Here is a 24,459-nt window from a genome sequence, read left to right on the forward strand (position 1 = left end):
CGCGAGAGCGATCAGACCGTGTATTTTCTCGAATCGCTCTCGCGGTACTTTGATGCCATCCGTCTGTCGCATGAAGTCGAACAAGCCTCTTTTCTTGACCACTACCTAAGCAGCAGACAGTCGTCAATGTCATATGACAACTGTTAATTTTACTTATAATCGTGATTTCATTTATGGATTACAATGAGGTGTATTTTATATTTATTCACAGATATCAGTCCTATTCTAATAAATCAAAACATCTAAAGATTTGAATTGGTCTCAATGGAATATCCCACCTTTTGAGCCACCAAGCGCCCCCTACAGGATAAAACTTTAGTTCATAGTAAACTATGATAACGTGCCACTTACTTTGGTTTTCCCGGCTGTTGTCACACTTTAACACCAGCAGCAGACTTGTGCTGAAACGTTTGGCGTTAGTCAGTGTCTGTGCTTAACGAAATGCTACAAATACGGAAATTATTCTGGAGTAAACGGACCTGAAGCGAAGCAGTATGCCAGCGCCAGAGCTCTACACAAAGGTACTCACTGCTACATTTTACATCATAGGGATACAAACTTGCTTGTAAAACAGTTACTAGTTTGACAGGACCATGCTAAAAACAACAGAAACCATCACATAAATTCTGTTTTTATGATTATAATGGGAATTGTATTGGTTTTAATGTAATTTATAATGATCTCAGTGGGTCTCTATTGGTAATGTGTTGGGTTCTACTTACTTGTGTGATGTTATCTGGTGGATGGGAACCAATAGCACACCGTTACATCCCACTGGTATTAGACTATAAACACACTACATAAAGCAATTTTGTAAAAGATGGTAATCATCTGATGGTTTTCAGTGATATTTAAAATAAAACCCATTATTTTACAGCAGGAAAATAATATAACACAAATTAACTAAAAGTAATTGAAAATAATATATATCATGACAGTAATTGTGTTAAAGATATCTTATATATGCATTGAATTTTATTTCATCATTACTGTTATTCAGACAAAAGTTTTAATACTTTAATGTCCACCTCCTTCAGTTTGCTCGGGTCTGGATCCCAGACACCACAGAGGTGTGGAGATCAGCAGATCTGACTGCAGACTACAGACCTGGCGATGCGTTCCTTCATTTAGAGCTGGAAGATGGCACGGTGAGTAACCCAGTTATATCCACAAACTTGAATTTGATTCCTTTTACCCTTCCAAAAGGGGTGTAATGGAAAGAAAACAAGAAATGTGACGTGGTCAGGTGGTTTGAAGGAGCAAGGGTATGTCCAAAGCGTTTAAGTTCAGCCTGAGACGGTGTTGAGTCAAGTTAGAGGAGGAAATGAGTCAGGCTGGTAGCGAGGAGAGCGTTGTTAAAAATAATGGGTGTTGGTTGGAATCCAATGGCATATTTCAGTAACTGCACCCAATGCTGTTTGCACAATTTATGGTTTACTGGGGAAAACTGGTGTAAAGTTGTCAGAAGTGCAAACTAACTAGGCCAGAAGTTCTCTAAAGGCCCCCACCCCATCTTAGGTCATGGTTTTTGCAGTTTATAATAAGAATCTTCTAAATATCCTAATCTTTAAAACTGTTAACCGTGTGTGGAAAGAAAACATACCATACATTTCACTACATGTGTATGGTTATGTTATGTATGTGCCCAATTAATCTTGAAATGTTTTTGCAGGAGACTGAGTACAAGCTGGACCCCAAGAACACCATCTTGCCACCTCTCCGCAATCCAGACATCCTGGTGGGTGAGAACGACCTCACGGCTCTCAGCTATCTCCATGAGCCGGCCGTGCTGCACAACCTCCGGGTCCGATTCACGGACTCCAAACTTATCTACACTTACTGCGGTAATCAGGAACTGCTGACACTATCAAATCAGCTGGCTGTGACGTTGCAAACTGGATGTATTAAGATCATAGATCAGTGCCAAATTGCCAAGACTCTCAGTCTTTGTATCAGTCTTTTTAATTAATGGCATTAGTCTGATACATTTTTTTATAATTTACTTATTTATTTTACACACACACACACACGCCCACATAATATATAAATATTTTTTTTAACGTAACTGAGCTTTAGTTAAAAAAAATTGTTCACCCCAAAATAATAATTAGCCTGTATTTTATTTCATGTTTTATTTAAGCCATCATAAATAATATATGTGCTCTTTTCAATGGCATTGGATAGTGCCCCATTTTTCAAAGCTCCATAAAGCTCATCCATCCATCTGAAACTAATCCATACAGTTATCAAAAGTTGTGCGAATTTATGGGTTTTGTAAGGAAAATATTTATATATTTATATTTATTAAGAGCTCAGATGTGTGTAACATGTATTCCTGTAAATAAGCATTTTTTTATCAGACTCCTAATGGATTCTTTCAACAAACCAGTATTTCTGAATGGCCTGAGGCCGGGATTAAAGCGAAAGTATTTGATGAATGTATAATAGTTACCAAGAGCATTAGTTTAATTCTCTTCTTTTGATGGATGTGGCATTTAGTGGCTTTTGCATCCAAGCTTTTCCTGTGTATCTCAACTCTCACTGACATAAGCCAGTGATCATAGTTTATAAAGTTTGACATATTAATATTTTTTCATCTTAAAAAACGCTTCACCATTACTGTATGGATTAGTTTTTGATGGATGGATGTCATTTTTGGAGCTTTAAAAATGGGGCACTATCCAATGTTATTATAAAGCTGAAAAGAGCCAGGATATTATTTAATTTATCTCCAACTGTGTTAGGATGAAATATGAAAGTCTTATACACCTAGGATGGCTTGAGGGTGAGTAAAATATGGGCTAATTCTTATTTTGGGATGAACTATTTCTGTACTTAGGATATTCTCTTTGCCGTAGGCTACAGTTGTGATCATAAATCATAAAATTGGACTCAGTAGGGCTTATGTCATCTGTACTGCAGTGCATTTAGACTTTGAGTTATGTACTCAGAGATTAGAAAGCATTTCATAAGGTAGAAAAGATATTTCAAAGACACTACAATTTAGCCATCGACCATTAACCCTCCTTTACTGCAGAGGAATTGTCTTAAATGTCCCAGTACTTACTGTTTTTTATTTGTCATTAATCACAGGGATCATTCTTGTGGCGATCAATCCTTATGAAAGTCTGCCGATCTATGGGACAGACATTATTAATGCATACAGTGGGCAGAACATGGGTGACATGGACCCTCATATTTTTGCTGTAGGAGAAGAGGCCTTCAAACAAATGGCCAGGTATATATGCACTTCTGATCGGGACAGAAGTTTATGTAGAAACAATTATTATAGAAAGAAAACCATTTGTGGCAGTGACAATATTCTGAATTTGTACCCCTGTAGGGATGAGAAAAATCAGTCTATTATAGTCAGTGGTGAATCTGGAGCAGGGAAGACTGTGTCTGCCAAATATGCCATGCGTTACTTCGCCACGGTCAGCGGCTCCTCGGCTGAGACCAGCGTGGAGGAGAAAGTGTTGGCATCCAGCCCCATCATGGAAGTATGACGACCATATGTCTAAATATCAAACAGATCTACATCCTAAACAGATGTCAATATTTATTTGCCATATTCTGTTTTTATCCAGGCCATAGGAAATGCCAAAACTACCAGAAATGACAACAGTAGTCGTTTTGGGAAGTACATTGAAATTGGGTTTGACAAGAAGCATCAGATCATTGGGGCGAACATGAGGACGTATCTGCTGGAGAAATCCAGAGTGGTGTTTCAGGTTACAGCCTCTTATCTTTACATTCATTTCAAATAAATACACTGTAAAAAAATGTTTGTTTTAGATTAATAAAGTAAGAGATTTTGCTGCCTTAACGAGTTATCTCGTCAATAAAGAGAAAAAAAGTTAGATTATCTGTAATACCTCGATTATCCCACTTACCCAATTTATAAAAAAAAAAAATGGAAGCAAAACATTATTTATCAAGTTTACACTCCGTGTTTGTTTTAATAATCATTCTGAATCTGAACCCTAACAAAATTCCTTCGCAAAAATGCAATTATTTCAGTTTTTACTAAAAATTATTATTTTGGAAGAAAAATACCCATATTTAATTGTTTATAAGCAGAGAAAAAAACATAAATAGGATGAAACGTTTTTTCCCCCATTTTGTTTGTTTGTTTGAAAGCAGAGGGTCTGTTCTTTCATTTTATATATTTGTATGTTTATATATTTTTAGAAGAAAATTTTCCCGGAATTTTCCTAAATTTTGAATCAACTTTCAACAATTTTTAAGTTGAATTAACTCAAAATTTTAAGGCAGCACGAGCACTCACTTTTTTAAGTTGAAACAACAAATTTAGTTTTTACAGTGTACTACTTTTAGTTTTTTTTGAGTTTGAATGACCATTTACTGAAATACTTAAGTAATATTCATTTAGATAAGTGCCTCTTGTTTACTATTGACCACAAATGGGTGAAACCCACTGTCAGGTTCTTAATAAAATGTAATAAATTTTTTTTTTTTTTTGGAAAATATTCTCGTTCCTGAATAAAGTGATGGCTTTTTGTTTCATATTTCAGGCGAGCGAGGAGAGAAACTATCATATCTTCTATCAGCTTTGTGCCTGCGCCCATCTACCTGAATTTGCACCTTTGAAGTTAGGTATGATATCTACTCTACCTTATACATAACAATGATTGTGTTTATAATAGCATTAACTGTTTTTTATTAAAGTTTGGATGAATGTCAACAGACAAGTACCAGTATTTATCAAAACTTCCCATGAATAACGGGTCTCTCTCTTAAGGTAGTACTGAAGACTTCCCCTATACGAATCAAGGCAGTAGTCCTGTCATAGAGGGTGTGGATGACCTTAAAGAGATGCAGGCCACTAGGAAAGCCTTTTCATTGTTGGGTATAAATTATCTATTTTTATCATCTTCTTGAAAGTTCTCATTTGTTTTTATCTTTCAAATCTAAAATATGAATATTTAAAGGATCATACACATACTTCCTCTCAGAGAAAATAATTTACAGCACAATTAAGTGCTAAGTGCTAAGTTTTAATTTCAATAAACCACCATTATGGTGATCAGTGTTTGCATTTCATCAGCTCATTTGCACTTAAAGAAACACATTTTTGCTAACACCTTCAAAGCAGCAATTTAAACATTTTATAATAAATCTGTTGGGTATTTTGAGCTAAAACCTCACAAATGTACTCTGGGGACACCAAAGATTTATTTGACATCTTGTGAAACATCCCCTTTTAAACCGTTCAATCATTACTGTTTCTGTATCTGCTCAAACTAGGAATTACTGAGACGTACCAAATGGGTTTATTCCAGATTCTGTCTGCAGTCCTTCATCTGGGTAATGTGGAGATCAAGGAGAGGGGTTCATCTAGCTGTGCCGTCTCTGTACGTTTTTAATTGTATTTATATTGTGTTTATATTTATGCATCTGTCAGATGCTTTTATCTAAAATTACTTGCAGTGCTACATAGAAATCAAATCCATTATCTTTGCACACAATGGTGTACCAATTGAGCTACACTTCAAAAAAGAAGTTGTTTCAAAATGTTTGATTTCTTTAATTTGTGTTTTATTTCCTCTGCATTTGCATGGATTGATTCATATTGACTCCAGGATGAAAGTGGTCACCTGGCAGTGTTTTGTGAACTCACTGACATATCGTATGAGTCCATGGCACACTGGTTGTGTCACAAAAAACTTAAGACCGCTACTGAAACCCTAAACAAGCCCGTTACCAGGACGGAGGCCGTGAATGGGCGCGACGCTCTCGCCAAGCACATTTACGCCAAACTGTTCTCATGGATCGTCGGCGAGATCAACAAGGCTCTGAGCACTTCTTCAAAACCGCACTCGTTCATCGGTGTGCTGGACATCTATGGGTGGGTGAGGTTTTGTTATTAAATCTTCACAGAGTATAAATAAGCAAATAATATCTACAATAGACAAAACATGGTCTGTTTAAACAAATAACACGCAAAGAATAACTCCATTTAATATTTTTATTAAACACATTGTGTAAACATTCCCTGTTTTGTTTGCGCTCAATAAACAAATCTTTATTTTTTATTTGTTTATACAAACTATTATGTCTGTCTGTTGTTGGGACTTCGTTAAAGATCAGATCAAATGTTTTGTTTAATGGTCAACGTTATCGTATTCACAGGTTCGAGACCTTCGAGGTAAACAGCTTTGAGCAATTCTGCATCAATTACGCCAATGAGAAGCTCCAGCAGCAGTTTAACATGGTGAGCATTTTCATACGCGTGTCAGCTGCGAACAAGCGTTCATGTCCGATCACGACTCACACAAAGTATTTTCCCTCCAGCATGTGTTCAAGTTGGAGCAGGAGGAGTACATGAAAGAGCAGATACCCTGGACGCTTATCGATTTCTACGACAACCAGCCGTGCATCAACCTGATCGAGGCCAAGATGGGCCTGCTTGATCTTTTAGATGAAGAATGCACTGTAAATAAGTCATAATTGTTTTAACAATTCGCATTTTTGTGAACAGTGTAAACCCATACATAATGCTTTCAGATGCCCAAAGGTTCAGATGAGTCCTGGGCGCAAAAGTTGTACAACACTCACCTGAAGAAAAGCTCTCACTTTGAGAAGCCTCGCATGTCTAACACGGCTTTTATCATCCAGCACTTTGCAGACAAGGTATAGGGACATCTCAAAAACAGAAGTATAAAATGTGGCCTTGTTATGTGGTGATACAGGACCATAAGCTTTTCTGTTTCAGGTTGAATACCAGTGTGATGGGTTTCTGGAGAAGAATAAATATACAGTCAATGAAGAACAGATCAATGTGTTAAAGGACAGCAAGGTTTGTGAACTTCAACATTTTTGGCACATGCTTATCATGCACAGCATAATTAAGAGGAGAAGCATGAACGTGTTGCAGCTTGTGAAGTTTTATTTTCAGCTGTCAAGTAAAATGATTCACTTGAATACCCATGACTGGAAAATATCGCCATCTGCTGTTCAGTTCATGAATCTCTCTTGGTTTCCCAACTTGAATGTGATTAAATTATGGTGACGGTTTTTCCTGCTTTGCGTTGTATGGCACAGCATTTTGAACCTTTGTCTCGCATGTCGCATATTAGGGAAAAAGTCCCACGTTTTTATCACTGTTGGTTTTTATTTTTCATGTTAAGAAAATATACACATGTTCTTTAAAGTCTCTGTAAAGTCAACCTTGAAAATGGTTTCTAAACGCATTATGAATGTTAGAAATGTAACATTACAAAGACAACAGTTAAACATTTTGTCACTATTTCTGAGTTCAGGATTTTTTTAGGAGGGCCCCAACACAATCATGAGCATCCATTCAGGTTGTAGTTGTATTTGAAAGTTAAGAGAGACAGCAGCTTTCCCACGAGTGGGTGTGGTTTCAGCGCCGAAAGGGGATACACCCCAGCATTTAAGAGCAGAGAATCCTCCCTGTTTTTCCAAGATTTTGATAATTTATTTGATTTATTTGCCATTTTTTCCATCATTCAAATTTAGTTGGATGATTAATAACACATTTTCTATGGTGTGACAAACTGTCAACACATTTAATATCAGACTTTACACTGACTTTAAAATGTTTTAATAATGTGGCATAGTTTCGCCTCTATTTGACAGTGCGGCATTAAAAGCAGAAACTTTTAATGTAGGGTTGGGTAGTAGAAACTAACCCAACCTTAACTCAGGCAGTTTCCTTTGTAATTTATGGACAAAGTGTCCTATAAAACTTTGATATGTTGGTGCATATTCAAATAGTTGTACAAGTTACATGTTGCATAGCATAACATTATTGTTAAAAGTGTACTAATAATGGAAAGACATTTTTGACTGTTTTTAAAACCATTTTATGTCATGGCAGGTATGGTTTCTGGTTCTGCTTCAGGACCCAGATTTCACTTAAAGGTGTAATGTGGGTGTTAAGAATCATCTAGCAGTAAGATTGCGAATTGCAACCAACCTCAATTTCGAAATGCAGTGAGAAGCTACGGTAGCTGCCACAGGACAAACATGTCGTAGTCTGCGACAACGTAGTGGCGTAGAGGCGTCAAGCATGAGTGATTTCAATGTTAAGTCAATGTTAAGACGCGTTGACATGCGTCTGGAGGTCTTGTGGCGCAAATGAGGCGTTTAGCGAGGCACAGTAGACGCGATTCCGCCTCATTCGCGCGTCTAGTTTGCACAAATGAAAAATTTGAACTTTGCCAGAAAAACGCGCCGCGTTAACCAATCAGGAGCTTGCTCTAGTCGTGAGGTGATTACAGGATGCGAGCGGAGTTGCAGAAGCTCCTCCCACGACGCAAATTTCCGCGTAAATGTCTCAATGACTAGAATTTCACGCTAGAATGAAGCGAGTAAACTCAAAATGTTCAAGCGGCAAACTAGAAGCGGTAGACGCGAATTAGACGCCTCAAACGCAGCTGGTGTAAACCCACGGTAACAGTTTGTCCGTTTGGGGCTACTGTAGAAACATGACAGTGACTCCCATGTAAGGCAACCCGTGGTGTATGTAGATAAAAACGGCTCATTCTAAGGTAATAAAAACAATACAGTTCATTATGTAAGGGTTTATACACCACTGATAATATTTATGTGAATTATATTGCATTTCTGTCAAGAGATCCTACTAAAAGTCCCACACTGCACCTTTAACACATTATGCGGTGTGAATTGAAATCTGGGTCCTGAAGCAGAACCAGTTGCTGATCTATAAGGTATAATGGTCCCAATGGTACATATAAGATGTCAAAGATAGCACAGGAAAGTCGGTAAGATGTCTGCTAAACATCTGCTGTGTAAAAACATCTGATCATCTATCTAGAAAAAGCAGTTTTACTTTTAAATCACAAACATTTTACAGACATCCTCTAATATGATGTCCATATCCCATCTGACAGGAAACGTCTCAGAGACGTATTGCAGATGAGCAAACGCTCGAAAAAAATGTTGCAGATGTAAATGCAGACATCAAATACGTCTACAGGATGTGTGCGCTATTGTCAGTCAAGCTTTTATGTTTACCCACAGTTCACCCTGTTGGTGGAGCTCTTCCAGGATGAAGAAACACCCGCAACTCCAAAAACCGCTGCACCATCCGGCCGTGCAAAGGTCGGACGGACCATTCAGTCTGTCAGAGAGCACAAGAAATCGGTCGGACTGCAGGTTAGAATGACCAGCAAAAAATAGAAAAATAATGCACATCCAAATTGTCTTGAACACATACCGGATCAAAAATATGTCAAATAGATTAACATTCATTTTATTTATTGTCCTCCACTTCATTCATTGTCATTTTTCTCATACATTTCACTTCCTTTCATTTCAGTTCCGAAATTCTCTGCACCTGCTCATGGAGACGCTAAACTCCACAACCCCACACTATGTGCGCTGTATCAAACCTAATGACATCAAAGCTCCATTCATGTTAGTCATCTGAGTTAAGAGATTATCCACCACAGTTGTATTTTCTGTTGTGTAATATCTTTGTTTTTGTAGGATGGATCCTCATCGAGCAGTCCAGCAGCTCCGGGCGTGCGGAGTCCTCGAGACCATTCGTATCTCAGCTGCAGGCTTCCCATCCAGGTGAAATGACGACTGACACAGCAGCACAAACCACAATCTCAATACTTTCAGTTTTTATAACACAATTCTCAATGCAAATGCATATATAGCTGTTAGAGTTCATGATTTGATGTTCACTGCAAGCTAACTGATCTTCTTTGCTCTGTTTTTGCTCAGGTGGACTTATCAGGAGTTTTTCAGTCGGTATCGTGTTCTCATGAAGCAGAAAGATATCCTGTCAGACAGAAAACTGATCTGTCAGAATGTTCTAGAGAGACTTGTGCATGTAATATTCTTGTCATTACAACCATAAAGATGTATTAGTGTACATAATGACACATTTTAAAGCTATATTTAAACGCTTTACTTTAAAATCGACTTATCGCCTCAAATATGATTGTGTGTTAAAAATTGCATTGCCATCAAATGACAAAAGACCACATCATGATACTTTATTCGCTCTCTGCAGGACAAGGATAAATACCAGTTTGGCAAAACAAAGATCTTCTTCCGGGCTGGGCAGGTTGCTTACCTGGAGAAGCTGAGGGCAGACAAACTCCGTAAAGCCTGCATCGACATCCAGAAGACCATTCGGTGCTGCATCGCCCGCAAAAAGTACCTCCGTATCCGGCAGGCGACCATCACCATACAGAGATATGTTCGGGGACATCAGGCTCGCTGGTGGGTGCCAAAAGTTTGGGTCTCATCGTTTTTTGCTTTAGAATTAAAATTAAAGCTGCAATCTGTAATTTTATTTGGTAAGAAATAAACCAAAAGCAGTCGTTGAGCCAGGACATAAAAGTTGAGTATTTAATACTGTCTTCTTACTTCATCCCCATTATCTTACTTTAAACATAAATATGAGTATGTAACCTATGAGTTTGTTACAGATTTTGTTTGTATGACTTTGTTAAGCCGAAATGGCGATAGAGAACAAAGTTACAGATTGCAACTTTAATGGGCACCTATTATTGAAAATAAATGTGTATTAGCAGTGTGTGAACACAACCCTACAATGAAAATATCCACCTTGGACTTTTTTATCCCCATTAAACCAAAGCAGTTTCAATAGACATGCTGTTTTGATTTTCTGGTTAATGTGATGTCACACTGATAAAGCCACGGCCACTGACTGACTAGTTAATTTTACCCAAAAGCTTTTACATGTGTTTTTAGCGCTAATGCGGCTAAATATACTATTGTCTCAGACTTTATTCACAGAAATCGGATCTTATTATAACCTTGGTAAGCTGTAGCTCATTTGCATTTAAAGGTATATACACGAAAACAGAATTTTTTGCTCGCACCCAAAAAGGGGCATTTTGGACGTGCTATAATAAATGATCTGTGGGGTATTTTGAGCTAAAACACAGACACACCCCAGAGATTGCATTTTGTAAAAATGGGCATAATATGTACACTTTAAAGAAATAAATAACAGTGTTTACTAACCCTCATGTACTTTTACGCCCATATTCTGTTTTTCAATTAACTAATTCCCCGCTAGGGATGCTAAACAATTAATCGCGATTAATCGTTAGCAGAATAAAAGTTTTTGTTTACATCAAATATGTGTGTACACTGTGTTTAATAAATATGTATATATATATATAAATATGAACACATTCATGTATAATTTTAAGAATTTTTTTTTTAATATATTAAGTATTTATATTTATATATAATCTAAATTATACATAAATATATAAATGTATATACACATGTAAACATTTCTAAAACATATACATGCATGTGTGTACATTTATTTATACAAAGTTATTATACACAGTTCACACACATATATGATGTAAACAAAAACTTTTATTCTGCTAACGATTAATCGCGATTAATCGTTAAGCATCCCTATCCGCTAGCCATTTTTTAAAATGTTTGTCACAAAAGTTTCACAAAATTCCTTCCAGGAACATTTTCTTCTAGAATTATATACATACAAATATATAAAAATAAAATAATAGACCCTCTGCTTTCAAACAAACAACAAACAAACAAACAAATAAAACGGGAAAAAACTTTCATCCTATAATTTTTTTTTGCAAAAAGCTGAAATAATTGCATTTTTGTGAAATAATTTTGTTAGAGATCAGATTCAGAACGATTATCAAAACATACACAGAGTTTAAAAGTAGTAAATAACGTTTTGGCTTCAGTTTTTTCATAAATTAAGTCCGGTATTGCATAAATTGGATAATTGCGTTATTGCAGAATAACATAAAAATTAATTAGGAACACGTTTTTTATGCAAATGTTTTCTCTTTAAATGATGAGATAACTCGTCAATGGCGGGGAAAGAGTTAAAAAAACACTTGTTTTTATTAAATAGTTTGTAAGCTAAACAAACCTCATGTTTTGTCCGCCCTCCTTTAGCTTGTGCGAGACCATGAGAAGAACTCGTGCAGCGGTGATCTTTCAGAAAAACACTCGAATGTGGGCAGCAAGACGTCAGTTTCGGCGCCAGAAAGCTTCAGCGATTCTCATTCAGCGGTTATTGCGCGGCTATGCAGCCCGACTGGAGTATAAACAGGTATGAGACCAATAGCGTTTTTATTTAGCATTCATTTCGCGACATGAAATCAAGATTGACCTTGATTAATGTTTAGTACAAATACTTAACCATCAAAATGTTGTTTTTTATTAAAAAAGCTTCTCATCTTGTTTTTCTATCCAGTTGGTGTATGAACACAAGGCTCGATTGATCCAGCGCTGGGTTCGAGGCTTCATGGCCCGCTGGCGTTACCGTCGCATCAAACGCGCTGTGCTTTATTTACAGTGCTGTGTCCGCAGGATGCAGGCCCGCAGAGAGCTCAAGAAACTCAAGATCGAGGCCAGATCCGTCGAGCACTTCAAGAAACTCAACGTCGGCATGGAGAACAAGATCATGCAGCTGCAGTGGAAACTGAATGAGCAGGTAGATGATCTTCAGCGTTCATCTCCTCTGTCAAAGCTGCTTTGATATTCACAGACTTACGATCTGTCCACCCTGGTGTTTTTAGCATAAGGAGAACCGAGAGCTTTCCGAGCGAATAAGCGCTATGGAGAGCCACAATGTTACTGAGATGGAGAAGGTGCAGGTTCAGCTCAGGATCCTTCAGGAGGCTGAAGAGGAGGCTCGTCACCGTGGTGACAAGGTGTCGTCGCTGGAAGAGGAACTGGAGTTGGTCCGGCAAGAGCTGGAGAAGAACAAAGCGGTAAATTGGAGAAACAAATTGTGTGCAACTTTTAAAATGTTTTAAGACAAAAGGGTCAAACTGATCTTGAATCAGCATCCGCAGATATGTTCAATATACAGTAAATGTTTAGTCATCTCAGTGTTATCTGCAGATGGTCGCTGAGCTGAATGAGAGGAACGCGGTACTGATGAGTGAAAAAGATGAGATGAAGAAACTGATTCAGGATCAGGAGCAGCAATTAACAGGTAGGCTCATGGGTTATAATATTAGAAGCATCAAAGTTTGATTTTAACTTATGTTTGATTTTTAGATCATCAAGGTTATATTTTTTTTTAAAATTTTTACTCTGTTTTTTTATTTTAACAGAAAAGTTAGACTTGCCCCATCAGGACGTCACCGAGCAACTTCAATCGGAGCTGAACGAGGAACGTTTCCGTTACCAGAACCTTCTGACCGAGCACCTTAAACTAGAGGAGCGCTACGCTGACCTAAGATCAGAGAAAGATGCTGTAAGATATAGACCTGAGGTCACCACAGAAAATGAAATGCACAAATGACTGACAGCTCACAAAAATGTAAAAACTGTATTTTTCAAAAGGATCTCTCCAAACTTGGTCATAACCGAGCAGAATCTGGTTACAACAGCAGCCAATCAGAGAGCATCCACATCTCTGACCTCACAGGGTCAGAGGTCAGCTCGCTGGACAAAGAGGTCAGCACAGTACTGTAATCCCTCCAGGTTTTCCTCCATATGTTGATGTTCTTCAGGTTTGCTGTGTTGTTCATGTTTATCATAGGATGCTCAGCAGACGGCAGCAGATTTGTCCCTGCTGTTGAAACTCCAGAGACGAATCGCTGAGCTGGAGAAAGAGAAGATGGACCTGCAGAATGAGATGGACAGCAAAGAAGAGCAGCTACAACAGGAGAGGACTAAAGTAAAGACACAACTGTTTAGTATTTTATACAGTATAACCTGCAAAGTTAACTTGGTCCTTCCTTTGGTTTCTTAGGAACTGGAGGAGTGTCAGAGACTTTTAGGGGCAGAAAGAGACTATGAAGCTCTGAAGGTACGAGAAGAAAGAGACACTTTTTACCCACAAGTGTCTTAGGTTTCTCTTTTTAAGACGTGTGTGTGTTTACTGCTCTTAGCGTCAGGAGCTGGAATCTGACAATAAGAAACTGAAGAAAGATCTGCAGGAGCTCCATCAGTCTCTCGGTAAAGGGGCGGGGTCGAAGGCGCGGTCGAAGGCGGCGTCTCCTGGAGGTCAGACCTATAACGTTCTCCTCGAACAGCTCAACTCCACCAATGAAGAGCTTGAGGTGCGAAAGGAGGAGGTGCTTATTCTTCGATCTCAGCTGGTCAGCCATGAGGGTTTCAAACATAAGGTAAAGCTTAAACACACAGATGTATTTCAATAGGCCTCTAGGACATTTCATAGACTTCTTGGAGTGGTTTCCCAGACAGGGTTTAGGTTAATTCAAGACTTGGCCTTAGGATATTAGGATATATAAGTAGTTTTTACAAACAAACTGAACAAAAAACAATACTGGTGAGCATCTTGAAACAAAACAATGAATATGTTTACTTATTACACGGCTCTCTGGAATGCTTGATTCTGATTGGTCAGTTGAGACATTTGCAGGTTCGTTCTTTTCAAATAATAACCGCTCCAAAATAATAACGCAAGGCCGGTACTACTTGAATGATTTAAATCGCTCCGCGCCAATAAAGATTACTGTTTGGCGCCATCTTGTGACAAACACTGGACAACCACAACATTTTGACATTAATTTTAACATGTACGGAAAAAAACAAAACATTTAAACAGTGGATAGAAGAACGAACAAAGACAAGACACAGAGAGCTTACTGAGACTGAACTTGACAAAATAGAGCATGACAGCTACGAAGCCAACACACACAAAAATAAAGAATGGGCATTAAAACTTCTCAAAGACTGGCTAAAAGAGAAAAAATGGAGACAAGTATGAAGCAGAGGATCTTAATAAGGTACTACGATCATTTTATGCATCTGTGCAAAGTTTTGCGGAAGGATAAAAATGTTAATTTAAAACAAATATGCCAATAAAATGTTTAAAATTCATATTCATGTCCAGTTTTTTTTCTTATGTGGCAAGTAGCCGTGTAATAAGCGGGATAATGTAGAGGCAGCCGGTAGTTATCGGGAAATAAGCCCCTTCAGTGTGATACAAGACCCTCCGCTTCGCGTCCTGTCCTGATCACACTGTCGGGGCTTATTTCCCGATAACTACCGGCTGCCTCTACATTATCCCTTACATGTAAACCAATTACGCTATTATTTCCAATAATCAGAGTAAGGATTTAATCGAAGTAAGATGTTTACATGACTGGAGCTACAGTAACCTCTTCACTCCTGTTTATATATTTTCTGATTATTCACATCACACATAGCCCAATGCAGAGCACAAATGATGAACTCACATATACTGTCCACTATTTTAATTTTAGTTCTTATGGACGTATTTTGTTATTCGGTGCTGTGATGAAGACTATATTATGACAGTGCCTGTGGCGGTTTTATATATTTATTTGAGCTGTTTCTGGATGAAGGCAGCCTGCTGACAGCGAGTCCTGTTGACAGAGTTCAGAGAAAACTTTCCGATATCAAGATTGAAATGAATTTCCGCTTAATGTACATGACAAAAACACATGCGCACTTCAGTTAGTATATGGTTTAGATGTGATTAAAGTATTTACATGGTATTTAAAACTGTGTATGCCACCTGTTTTAATGCTAGTATACTTGCTACGATTATGAGCTTAATAGCATTCTTTTACTAAGTATTGTGTTTACATAAGGTAAAGTATAATCGCAATTTTGACAAAATCCCATTATAATAGCATTATGAGGGTGCATGTAAACATGGTCAATGGCACTAATAAATGTAAAGATACGTCAGTACAATATGATATTAAATTAAGGCAGCTCAAACATGCATTTTAGTCTGGGTCTAGGATAAGCCCTGTCCAGGAAACTGTCCCCTAGTGTTTTCATTTCCTTTACAATGTACCCTACCCTAATAGTGGGGTATCAGTAGATATTCATGGGCCTATAGCTTACTCTATAACTCCTTGAACTTTTCAGGAAACTGCAGTGGAAGGAGATTCAGGCGACTCGAGCAGGTACAACATCTTTCATATTTTATAAATCCGTATTTATATCCATCATATGAGTTTTTATGTTGCACATCACTGTAGCATGATGATGTCATCCAGCCATGACTCTCTCCTGTAACTCTTGCAGATCGCCCACATTTGATCTTCATGAGCTCAATGAGGATGGAGAACTCTGGATGGCTTATGAGAGCCTAAAGGAGACAAACAGGTGCGATCAAAAGACTAAATGTTCACACGCACTCGCATATGACCCTGTCTGAGAAATCCAGACTAAAGTCTCATAATCTAGTTTAGGAGCATCAAAGTTTGATTTCACATTGATTTCAATCTTTGGCATGACCTTAAGATATCAAGGTTATATTTTCACAGATAGTTCTTTACATTATGTAGGACAATTTTTCATTCTATAGTGACAAACAGGTGTGAAAGTACAGTACCATGGTGTTTTTGATGCAGTGTAGTATTTTGGGAAAGTCTTACATCTTGTACTCATTACTTGAAATGGAAATAAGAATTTACCTGTGATTTATTCCTCATTCTTATTTCCTGTGATTCTCTCTCTTTCTACAGGTTACTGGAGTCACAGTTACAAACTCAGGGACAGACCCATGAGAAGGAAGTGGAGAGCTTGAGGGCGGAGCTTCAGCGGTTGAGGGCGGAGCTCGACCAAGAGCATAAAATGCTGTCGGACAGCCTGGAGCTTCCGCAAGATGCTCGGATACAAGCGAGCCTGCAGCACGAGATCAGTCGCCTCACGCAGCAAAATATGGTGGCCGTGCACACACACAGACAGTCGGGTTGATATTAAATGTAACAATTTTTTGTAATGCATTTAAATGATTTGTATGAATGTAGGAGCTCCTGGAGCAGATGGGGAAACAGGACAAAATGGTCCGCAAACTAAAGAAATACTTGAAAATCTACACAAAAAAGTTTGGGGATTCTGAAGGTAAACATTTGTCCTTCAACATCTCAAACGATTTCAATACTGGCAGTTAAAGATTTGAATGCACTTTTCTGTATTTATGTTTTTAGATCTTCATTTTGCATTACATTCATATTAATCATTTCCACTGTATTATTAATATATATAACACGATTGTCAATACAACATTTTGTCCTGTATGTTTTGGTGATGACAGGTGTTCATATAGATCAGACCTCTCCAGAGAGTCGTGTGGCTGAGAGCGGGCGTACGGTCAGCATCGTTCGTAAAGAAAGAGACTTCCGGGGAATGCTGGAGTACAGGAGAGAAGACGAGAGCAAACTTTTCAAAATACTCATCACAGGTCATCTAAACATCACAAACACACACAAAACATTTATAACCCCAAACAGCCCTTCTGTTCTGTGTGTGTGTGTGTGTATCACTGTTCTCAGATCAGTCTTCTGAATATATCTCCCAGAACTCAAACCCAGAGGTGTGGCGGTGAATCTGATCCCATGTCTGCCCGCTTACATTCTTTTCATGTGTCTGCGGCACGCCGACTACACCAACGATGACCAGCGGGTCTCCACCCTTCTGAACTCATCTATCAATTCAATCAAGAACGTGCTGAAGGTGCAAAACAGAGGAATGATTTCTATTTGTTGCAGAGATCTGTGAAGCCATTCAGAAAATCTAATCTTACGCTAATGAAAGCATTGTTGCTTTTTACTCAACATATAAAACATATGTTTTCATCTGACTTTGCAGAAAAGGGGAGAATTTGAAACCATCTCGTTCTGGTTGGCAAACACCTGTCGATTATTACATTGCCTCAAGCAATACAGTGGAGAAGAGGTGAGTGTTATAAACTTAAGATTTGCAGTTTAGGCTTGTAACTCAAAGCGACTAACACAGTTTAGTCCACATGTGATTCAGTTATTGATTGAGAACAGGGATTTGTTTTTTGCGCATTCATGTTTAAAGCCCTTATTGTTTTCACTGTATCCTGATGTTGCATTTTCATTTTCAGGCGTACACAAAGCACAACACGCCGCGGCAAAATGAACAGTGCCTGACAAACTTTGACCTGTCTGAGTACCTTCAGGTTTTGAGCGATCTGGTCATTCAGATCTACCAGCAGCTGATCAAGGTCACAGAGAATATTCTACAGCCCACGATCGGTGAGAGGCTCTGGTTATTATTTAGGGTGAAGTGATATTTTGTTGCATGTTAGCTTCCTTTAATTTGACTTCATATTAGAGGTTTACATGGGTCCACCAGGTTTTTTTCTTTCTCGCACCGGTGGTGGAGGGCTGCAGACTGGACACACCGTTTACATTTGGGTTTTAAAAAATTGCCACTGGGTCAGGTTTGCCTCGGTTCGGGTCTTTCTTTTGAAAAAAATATTTATGCACATCAGGTTTGGGTAAAAATTGAAAAAAGGCAATTTTCAGCCGGGTACATTACTTTGGACCTGGGAAGACCTCTAATTCATATGGAAATACAACTATAAGTAATATGGCATGAGGTAGGGGTGGGATTATCTATCTCAATGGCAAATGGGATTTAGGAAATTCTCCAATTTTGTTTTTGCTAATATTGCAGAAATTACACATAAATCACAGTGTCATTTAAATTTTCTTTTTGATTCTAGCTCCATCTCCTTGTTTTATCATAATGTATTTGCACATCTTTTTTCTCCCACTTTTTCTGTTTTTCATGGCCCTCATCTCAGCCCCAGCTATGTTGGAGCAGGAGACCATCCAGGGCGTGATGGGTGTCAAGCCCACCGGCATGAGAAAACGCACATCTAGTGTTCACGAGGAGACGTCTCACACACTGGAGTCAGTTTTAAAACAGCTAGATGTGTTTTATTACACGCTGCTACAGCATGGCAATGACAGCGAGCTCGTGCGACGTGTCATCAAACAGCTCTTCTACATCATCTGCTGCGTCACGCTGAATAACCTGCTGCTGCGCAAGGACATGTGCTCCTGGAGTAAAGGCCTTCAGATTAGGTACTGAACACAACACAATTACCAAAACTGTGTGTGACACGCTACTTTCCATGATTCATACTTGAGGATTTTGGGGTTTATTTTATTTATATAAAGTTATTTTTGGGGGGATTTTTTCTCCTTGATGTTTAATTTGTGTTTGTCATGCTGGGAAGCTCCGCCCACAGTGACCAAGTATACACATTTAATATACAGTTGTGTGTAGCTTGATTTTAGACCCATATGTGATTTTGTGACTTTATACTTTCATCTTGTAATCTTGTATGCTTAAATCTCTCACTCTCTCTCTCTTTCTCTTTTATCAGGTATAATGTATGTCAGTTAGAGGAGTGGGCTATGGATAAAGACCTTCAGGGCAGTGGAGCTCGTGAGAGTTTGGAGCCTCTCATCCAGGCCGCTCAACTTCTGCAGATCAAAAAGAAAAGCCAAGATGATGCTGAGGCCATCTGTACCATGTGTACGGCTCTCACAACACAACAGGTGAGTGTGCGTGTGTGTGTAGATGCTTTCTGTACAGCCTCTCAAATGTTTTTCAGTACTGATGTGTGTCTGCTTCTCTCTGGGACAGATTGTGAAAATCCTCAGCTTGTATACACCAGTGAATGAGTTTGAGGAGAGAGTGACTATATCATTCATAAAGTCCATACAGGTGCGTCATTTACTGTTGCGTGTATATGTTGTTACATATGGTTTGGATTACAAACTTATCTCTTTGTCCTCTCCAGATTTTATTAAAGGATCGTAAGGAATCTTCTCAGTTGCTGATGGACCCCAAGATCGTTTTTCCAGTGACTTTCCCCTTTAACCCTTCGCCTGTAGCTCTGGAGACCATTCAGATACCCAGCAGCCTAAATCTAAACTTCCTTATACGGGTTTAAAAGGCCAGTGATGTCATACACGAACATACATGAAATAATAATCAGCTATAAAGACCAAGTGTTTGTTCAGATTCAAACCAAAGGCTTTGGATATCATAGCCACGCCATCTGAACACTGTAATATTTCAAAGGATTTCACTTAGGAACTTAAGGCACATTTAACTGTCTGTCTGTCATACAGTTATGAGACAAAATGGATCATAAAGGTTGAAATGTTTTGTCATTGTTTCGCATTATACTGTATGTCCAGTATTTATATGCTGCCTTTATATAAATAAAGTTTTGGTATTAATTTAATAGAAATTGAGTCTCTGTATTAGGATTCTTTTGTGGGGTTGAAAATATTTTTCTATGTATTGAAACATTTTTGCCCCTGATCTTCAGGAATATCAAATATTTTATGTACAGCATCAGAGTTTGTGAAACCAGTCACTTTGAAATATGACGCCATAAGCATAAAAGATCTATTGTACATTTATGAAGTGTGAATTTATTAACTGAAATTTAATGACAACTTAACCAAACATTAAACTCAAAGGACTCAACGTTGTAATCGGTGGTTTACGGTGTAACTGTATTTTCCACAAGTCAAGACAAGGTTACAAATAATTTTATGGTGTGATGGGGCGAAAGAAGTAAATTTCAACAAAAAGTTTGGTTTGTTTATATTTATTAATTCGGAGTGTCTTGTTGAGTGTCGCATCCTTGTTGGCAAACGTTAGTTCTACCCGTCTGGTTTGGCTGTTTTTTTATTAAGCTAAAGAAAGACAAGATTTCAACATCTAAAGTGGCGAATGTGTTTCATATATCTAAATTTTAAATAGGTCGTGTCCAAAATCTCTAAAATGCTGCCTTCAGAGGAAGGCATCATGGCATGTCAGAATTTAATGTTTGGTTTACTTTCTGTCTCCTGAGATACCTTCATCGTCATGTCCCATATCATGTTCTATGCGTGTGTGCCTGGTTGAGTAAAACTATATAAAATGGTGGCCAAGGGCTGAATTGTAAATTTAGTGTAAATAAAGTTATATTTTCACTTTTTTATTGCATTTCTAGCAAGATATTAGTATTGCCGTTTTTAAATATGGGATTCGTTATCACAAAGACGCTTTCTGTTTATATTTCAGAATTCAGCTGCCTTCAGTTCAGAGGCAGCCATGATATCCCTGATCGTTTTATGAAGGTATATTTGGTGCAAAACACCTGCACACCCTTGACTGTGTACTTAGTTGTAGAGATTTTCCACACAGGTGTATCAGTAAATTTGAAGTCGCAGATGAAGAGTTGCAAACTTGTAGATTTGTATTCTTTCTCTCAAATACAACACAACAGTTACACCTTCACAAATCCTTCAGTGCAGCTACACAATTTCTATTTTACAAATCACAGATTAAGAAACTCATACGCTCACGTTTTTTGCTACAATTGCTGCAGTAAATATGGTGCAAAACCTGTTTGAATGCCTGCATCAAAAATGTGAAGTCACACACAAATTTTGCACATTTGCAAATGAGTTTGCGATGAGAGTTTTTTCACAAATATTTTTTTCACAAAAACAAGTACATAACCGTGAAAATCACATGACGATGACAAACGAGGCCTCATTTTCTGTTGAATACGTCATTGCTTCATTCTGAGTATCGCCTCCGGATAAAATTGGTTCGAAACTCGCGCCTCTTGTGGGTTTTGCAGTACGTTTGCATTGGTGTTGAGGTGTTGGTTGTACGTAGTGGCGAGTTTGTAGTGAGTTTATAGTATAGTTATCATTATATATCATAGCCTGTATTATATATAATATTACACTTAGTTTAGATGATTATTAGAGTAAATTATACATAGCCTAGTAAAGTAGATCATTAGAGTAAATTAGCATATATCTAGTTCTAATACCTATAATACGTAATTATTTTGCTATATATATTGATATATATAGCCTATATTAGTAGTAGTTTTATTATTATATATAGTACTGCTGTTATTATTATTATTATTATAAGACTAGACTGTATTAAGGATAGCAGAGGAGGACTGAGGATCCATTGGGATATTGAAACAATCAGAAGCTCCAAAATCCCAATTTGTATAAGCTGGCACTGACCGTCTTATGTTGTCCAGCATCATCAGTGCCCTGTGAAAGGGTGTTTTCCAAGGCTTGAGAGGAGCTTTCTAAAAAGAGAAACCGCCTCAATCCAAATACTGTTAAAAAACTTTTGTTTTAAATAAAAACCTGTAAACACTTTTCCGTGTTGCAGTTTGCTGTTTCACACTTCCAGTCCCATAAGCATTGCACTATTGCATTCCCAGTCAGCACTGCACTCATAATAATTTATTTACACTCATTCGGGGCATTCACGGTTATCAATAACCCAAAGAACTACTGAATAGTTTAACACAAAGTTGTGTATGTGTGAGTTGTGTGTACATAGGTTAACACAAGCAGAGTAAAATACTTTATTTAATACACAGGCAATAAATAAAGCCCACACCATGACAATTTGGTTGCTCAGAATGAATAGATTTGTGTGCAATACATTGCTTTCCACAGCAGGTGTCACTAGAAAGCACACTGTTCATGAGGCTTCGGGTAACTGAACCTTTTGGCGAACCAATGGCCTGGAAAGCCTCAGTGGTTCAGGAAGCCTCATTTAGCCATCACTACCAAATAGGCTTGTTCAGCTTTATACGGCCCCTCAAGAACCAAATTTCTGAATCAGTGATTTGTAAAATAGGAAATGTGCAGTTGCACTGAATGACTATTTCAAATTACACGCCATGGGTGTGCAGGTGTTTTGCACCAAATATGCCTTCATAGCACTGCTTTAAGTCAGCCGCCAATCGGTTTGCGCAGCGTCACATAAAGTCGAACAGATATTTTGTTTAAGTGCAGTTTGTGTATTAACCAAATCTATACACATACAATTACCATTTAGGGGCGGTTTCAAGGACAGGGATTAGACTAGTCCTAGACTAAAATAAATGTAAGAGCTGTCCAAACAAACTGAAAACAACTTGCTCTGACATATCTTAAAATACATCCGTACTCTTTGTTTTGCTTCAAAATGCAGACAAGTAATGTTTTTGGTAAAACGTGTTTGTTAAAACTAGTTATACTTCCTAATGAAACTGAGGCCTATAGTCCTGTTTTAAGCTAATCTCTGTCCGGGAAACCACCCCATTAGCCTGGTTAGCCAGACCTACATCAAGATGTAAGGTCTGGCAACTCTTCACTCAAACGGCTCAATGCAAGGGGCGGGATATAAGGTTGTCCCTCAAAATGCCTCTGCACGCAATAGGATAGCGCTATGACCAATCAGAGCAACGACGAAGGTGACGTAGTTACCGTAACCAGTCGGCAAAACTCCAAACACATCTTTCTTGCTTAAAAAGGACTTCAGTAGGGTTATTTGCTCTTCTCTCAAAGAAAAACATAAGTCTAAGTCCTCCAGAGTCGCGGCCAAAGCCGCTTCAAAAGAAAGCTGTTCGCCAGCAGCAGCAGCCATTCTTTGTTTTCAAGTAGGAACCGTTGCAGCTCTGTCGTCATCATGTTAAGCCCGCCCCACAGACGCTACACACGATGTGATTGGCCTGACCAAATTTTGGTTTTTGGAGCTGTTAAGTGTATAGTGAGTGCCTAGACTAAACCCTGGCAGCAAATATATTTTGCGGCCGCTAGGGTGCGTCTAGATTTCTAGGCTACCACCCCATAGTGTTCAACAGTGGATTAAGGAACAGGGGTGCGTTCTCCGATAACGTTCTCTCTTAGCGCGCTACGAAGACTCAAAAGGTACACCTTAACTACAGGTATACCTTTTCTACGTGTGTTCTCCGAACTATACCTTAGGATGTTGCTTAAGGTAAACCTTCTTAAGTTCGACCTTAGCGTGTGCTGTCCATGGTGGAGGTTCTGAATAGGTTGATATCGATTGCTCGACAATCAATTATTCACTTCATGTAATAGGTTTCGCTGCGTTATGAGATAGCGGTGTTCTTTATTAAAGAAACATTTTAGAAATAGTTCAAGTTAAATTTATTAGGAATATCTGTTAAAAATATTTCAAATTGCAAACAACTAAATTCAACCTTCTATATTTTATATCAAACCCGTGCAAAACCCGCAACTTTATTTCCAAACGTATCATGTTTAAACTGCTCTAATTCATCCGCTATGCCTTCACTTGAAAGGATAAATTATATTAGGGGTTCCCAATAAGTGCGTTGCCCAGGGGAATAAAGTGGGTCGTGCAAGTATATATATATATATATATATATATATATATATATATATATATATATATATATATATATATATATATATATATATATATTATAAATAAATATATATTATGATTACTTTAGATTTTAGCTTTGATTAGTTTTAATGTGGAAATTGTGTTGACCATAAGCAAGTGCGCAGTTTGTTTTGAATGTTTATAAAGAATATGGCATGCAGTTGCCTCAAAGTTATAAAACATTAAAAATAACATGAACAATCCTAATTAGTTTCTTATTTTTTATTTTACCCGATTTATTTATGCAGCTAAAATACTTGCCGGTAGACTAAGATTTAACGAATATGAAATGCACAAATGAAATAGTAGGATTCGCTGTATAGCCGCCAGTTTCACCAACTCCATCACCCAAAATATATTTTTTAAATAGTTTCTTAATCCTGTAGCATTTAATAGTTCGCAGTTGATGTCCCTTTGGAAAACATAATTAAAAAT

General features: G+C 38.0%; 1 protein-coding gene across 1 annotated transcript; it reads left to right on the forward strand.

The window, feature by feature from the left end:
• Positions 1 to 346: 346 nt before the first annotated feature.
• On the forward strand, positions 347 to 20,242 carry myo5ab (myosin VAb). The gene is made up of 40 exons (XM_065291483.2): positions 347 to 521; positions 1,038 to 1,148; positions 1,673 to 1,844; positions 3,094 to 3,238; positions 3,344 to 3,500; positions 3,588 to 3,731; positions 4,536 to 4,617; positions 4,763 to 4,870; positions 5,269 to 5,375; positions 5,604 to 5,869; positions 6,154 to 6,235; positions 6,316 to 6,456; positions 6,529 to 6,654; positions 6,737 to 6,820; positions 9,031 to 9,165; positions 9,329 to 9,426; positions 9,499 to 9,585; positions 9,742 to 9,850; positions 10,034 to 10,245; positions 11,950 to 12,106; positions 12,251 to 12,490; positions 12,576 to 12,770; positions 12,904 to 12,997; positions 13,119 to 13,261; positions 13,351 to 13,464; positions 13,550 to 13,687; positions 13,763 to 13,819; positions 13,902 to 14,138; positions 15,880 to 15,917; positions 16,039 to 16,119; positions 16,482 to 16,680; positions 16,767 to 16,860; positions 17,054 to 17,200; positions 17,318 to 17,472; positions 17,608 to 17,694; positions 17,870 to 18,020; positions 18,575 to 18,857; positions 19,163 to 19,337; positions 19,426 to 19,506; positions 19,583 to 20,242. Exons 1-40 carry the CDS (start codon positions 495 to 497, stop codon positions 19,733 to 19,735), a joined length of 5,412 nt encoding a protein of 1,803 aa, XP_065147555.1. The 5' UTR covers positions 347 to 494; the 3' UTR covers positions 19,736 to 20,242.
• Positions 20,243 to 24,459: the final 4,217 nt, after the last annotated feature.

Source organism: Paramisgurnus dabryanus, chromosome 23, assembly GCF_030506205.2.
Source record: "Paramisgurnus dabryanus chromosome 23, PD_genome_1.1, whole genome shotgun sequence".
Lineage (NCBI taxonomy): Eukaryota > Metazoa > Chordata > Actinopteri > Cypriniformes > Cobitidae > Paramisgurnus > Paramisgurnus dabryanus.

What these genes read in the sequence shown, in the direction of transcription:
- myo5ab (XM_065291483.2), top strand. Translation starts at nt 495, where the DNA reads ATGCCAGCGCCAGAGCTCTACACAAAG. An exon ending in GACATCAAAGCTCCATTCAT is followed by an intron (nt 9,427 to 9,498) that starts GTTAGTCATCTG and finishes TTGTTTTTGTAG; the next exon opens with GATGGATCCTCATCGAGCAG. An exon ending in ATGAGGGTTTCAAACATAAG is followed by an intron (nt 14,139 to 15,879) that starts GTAAAGCTTAAA and finishes TGAACTTTTCAG; the next exon opens with GAAACTGCAGTGGAAGGAGA.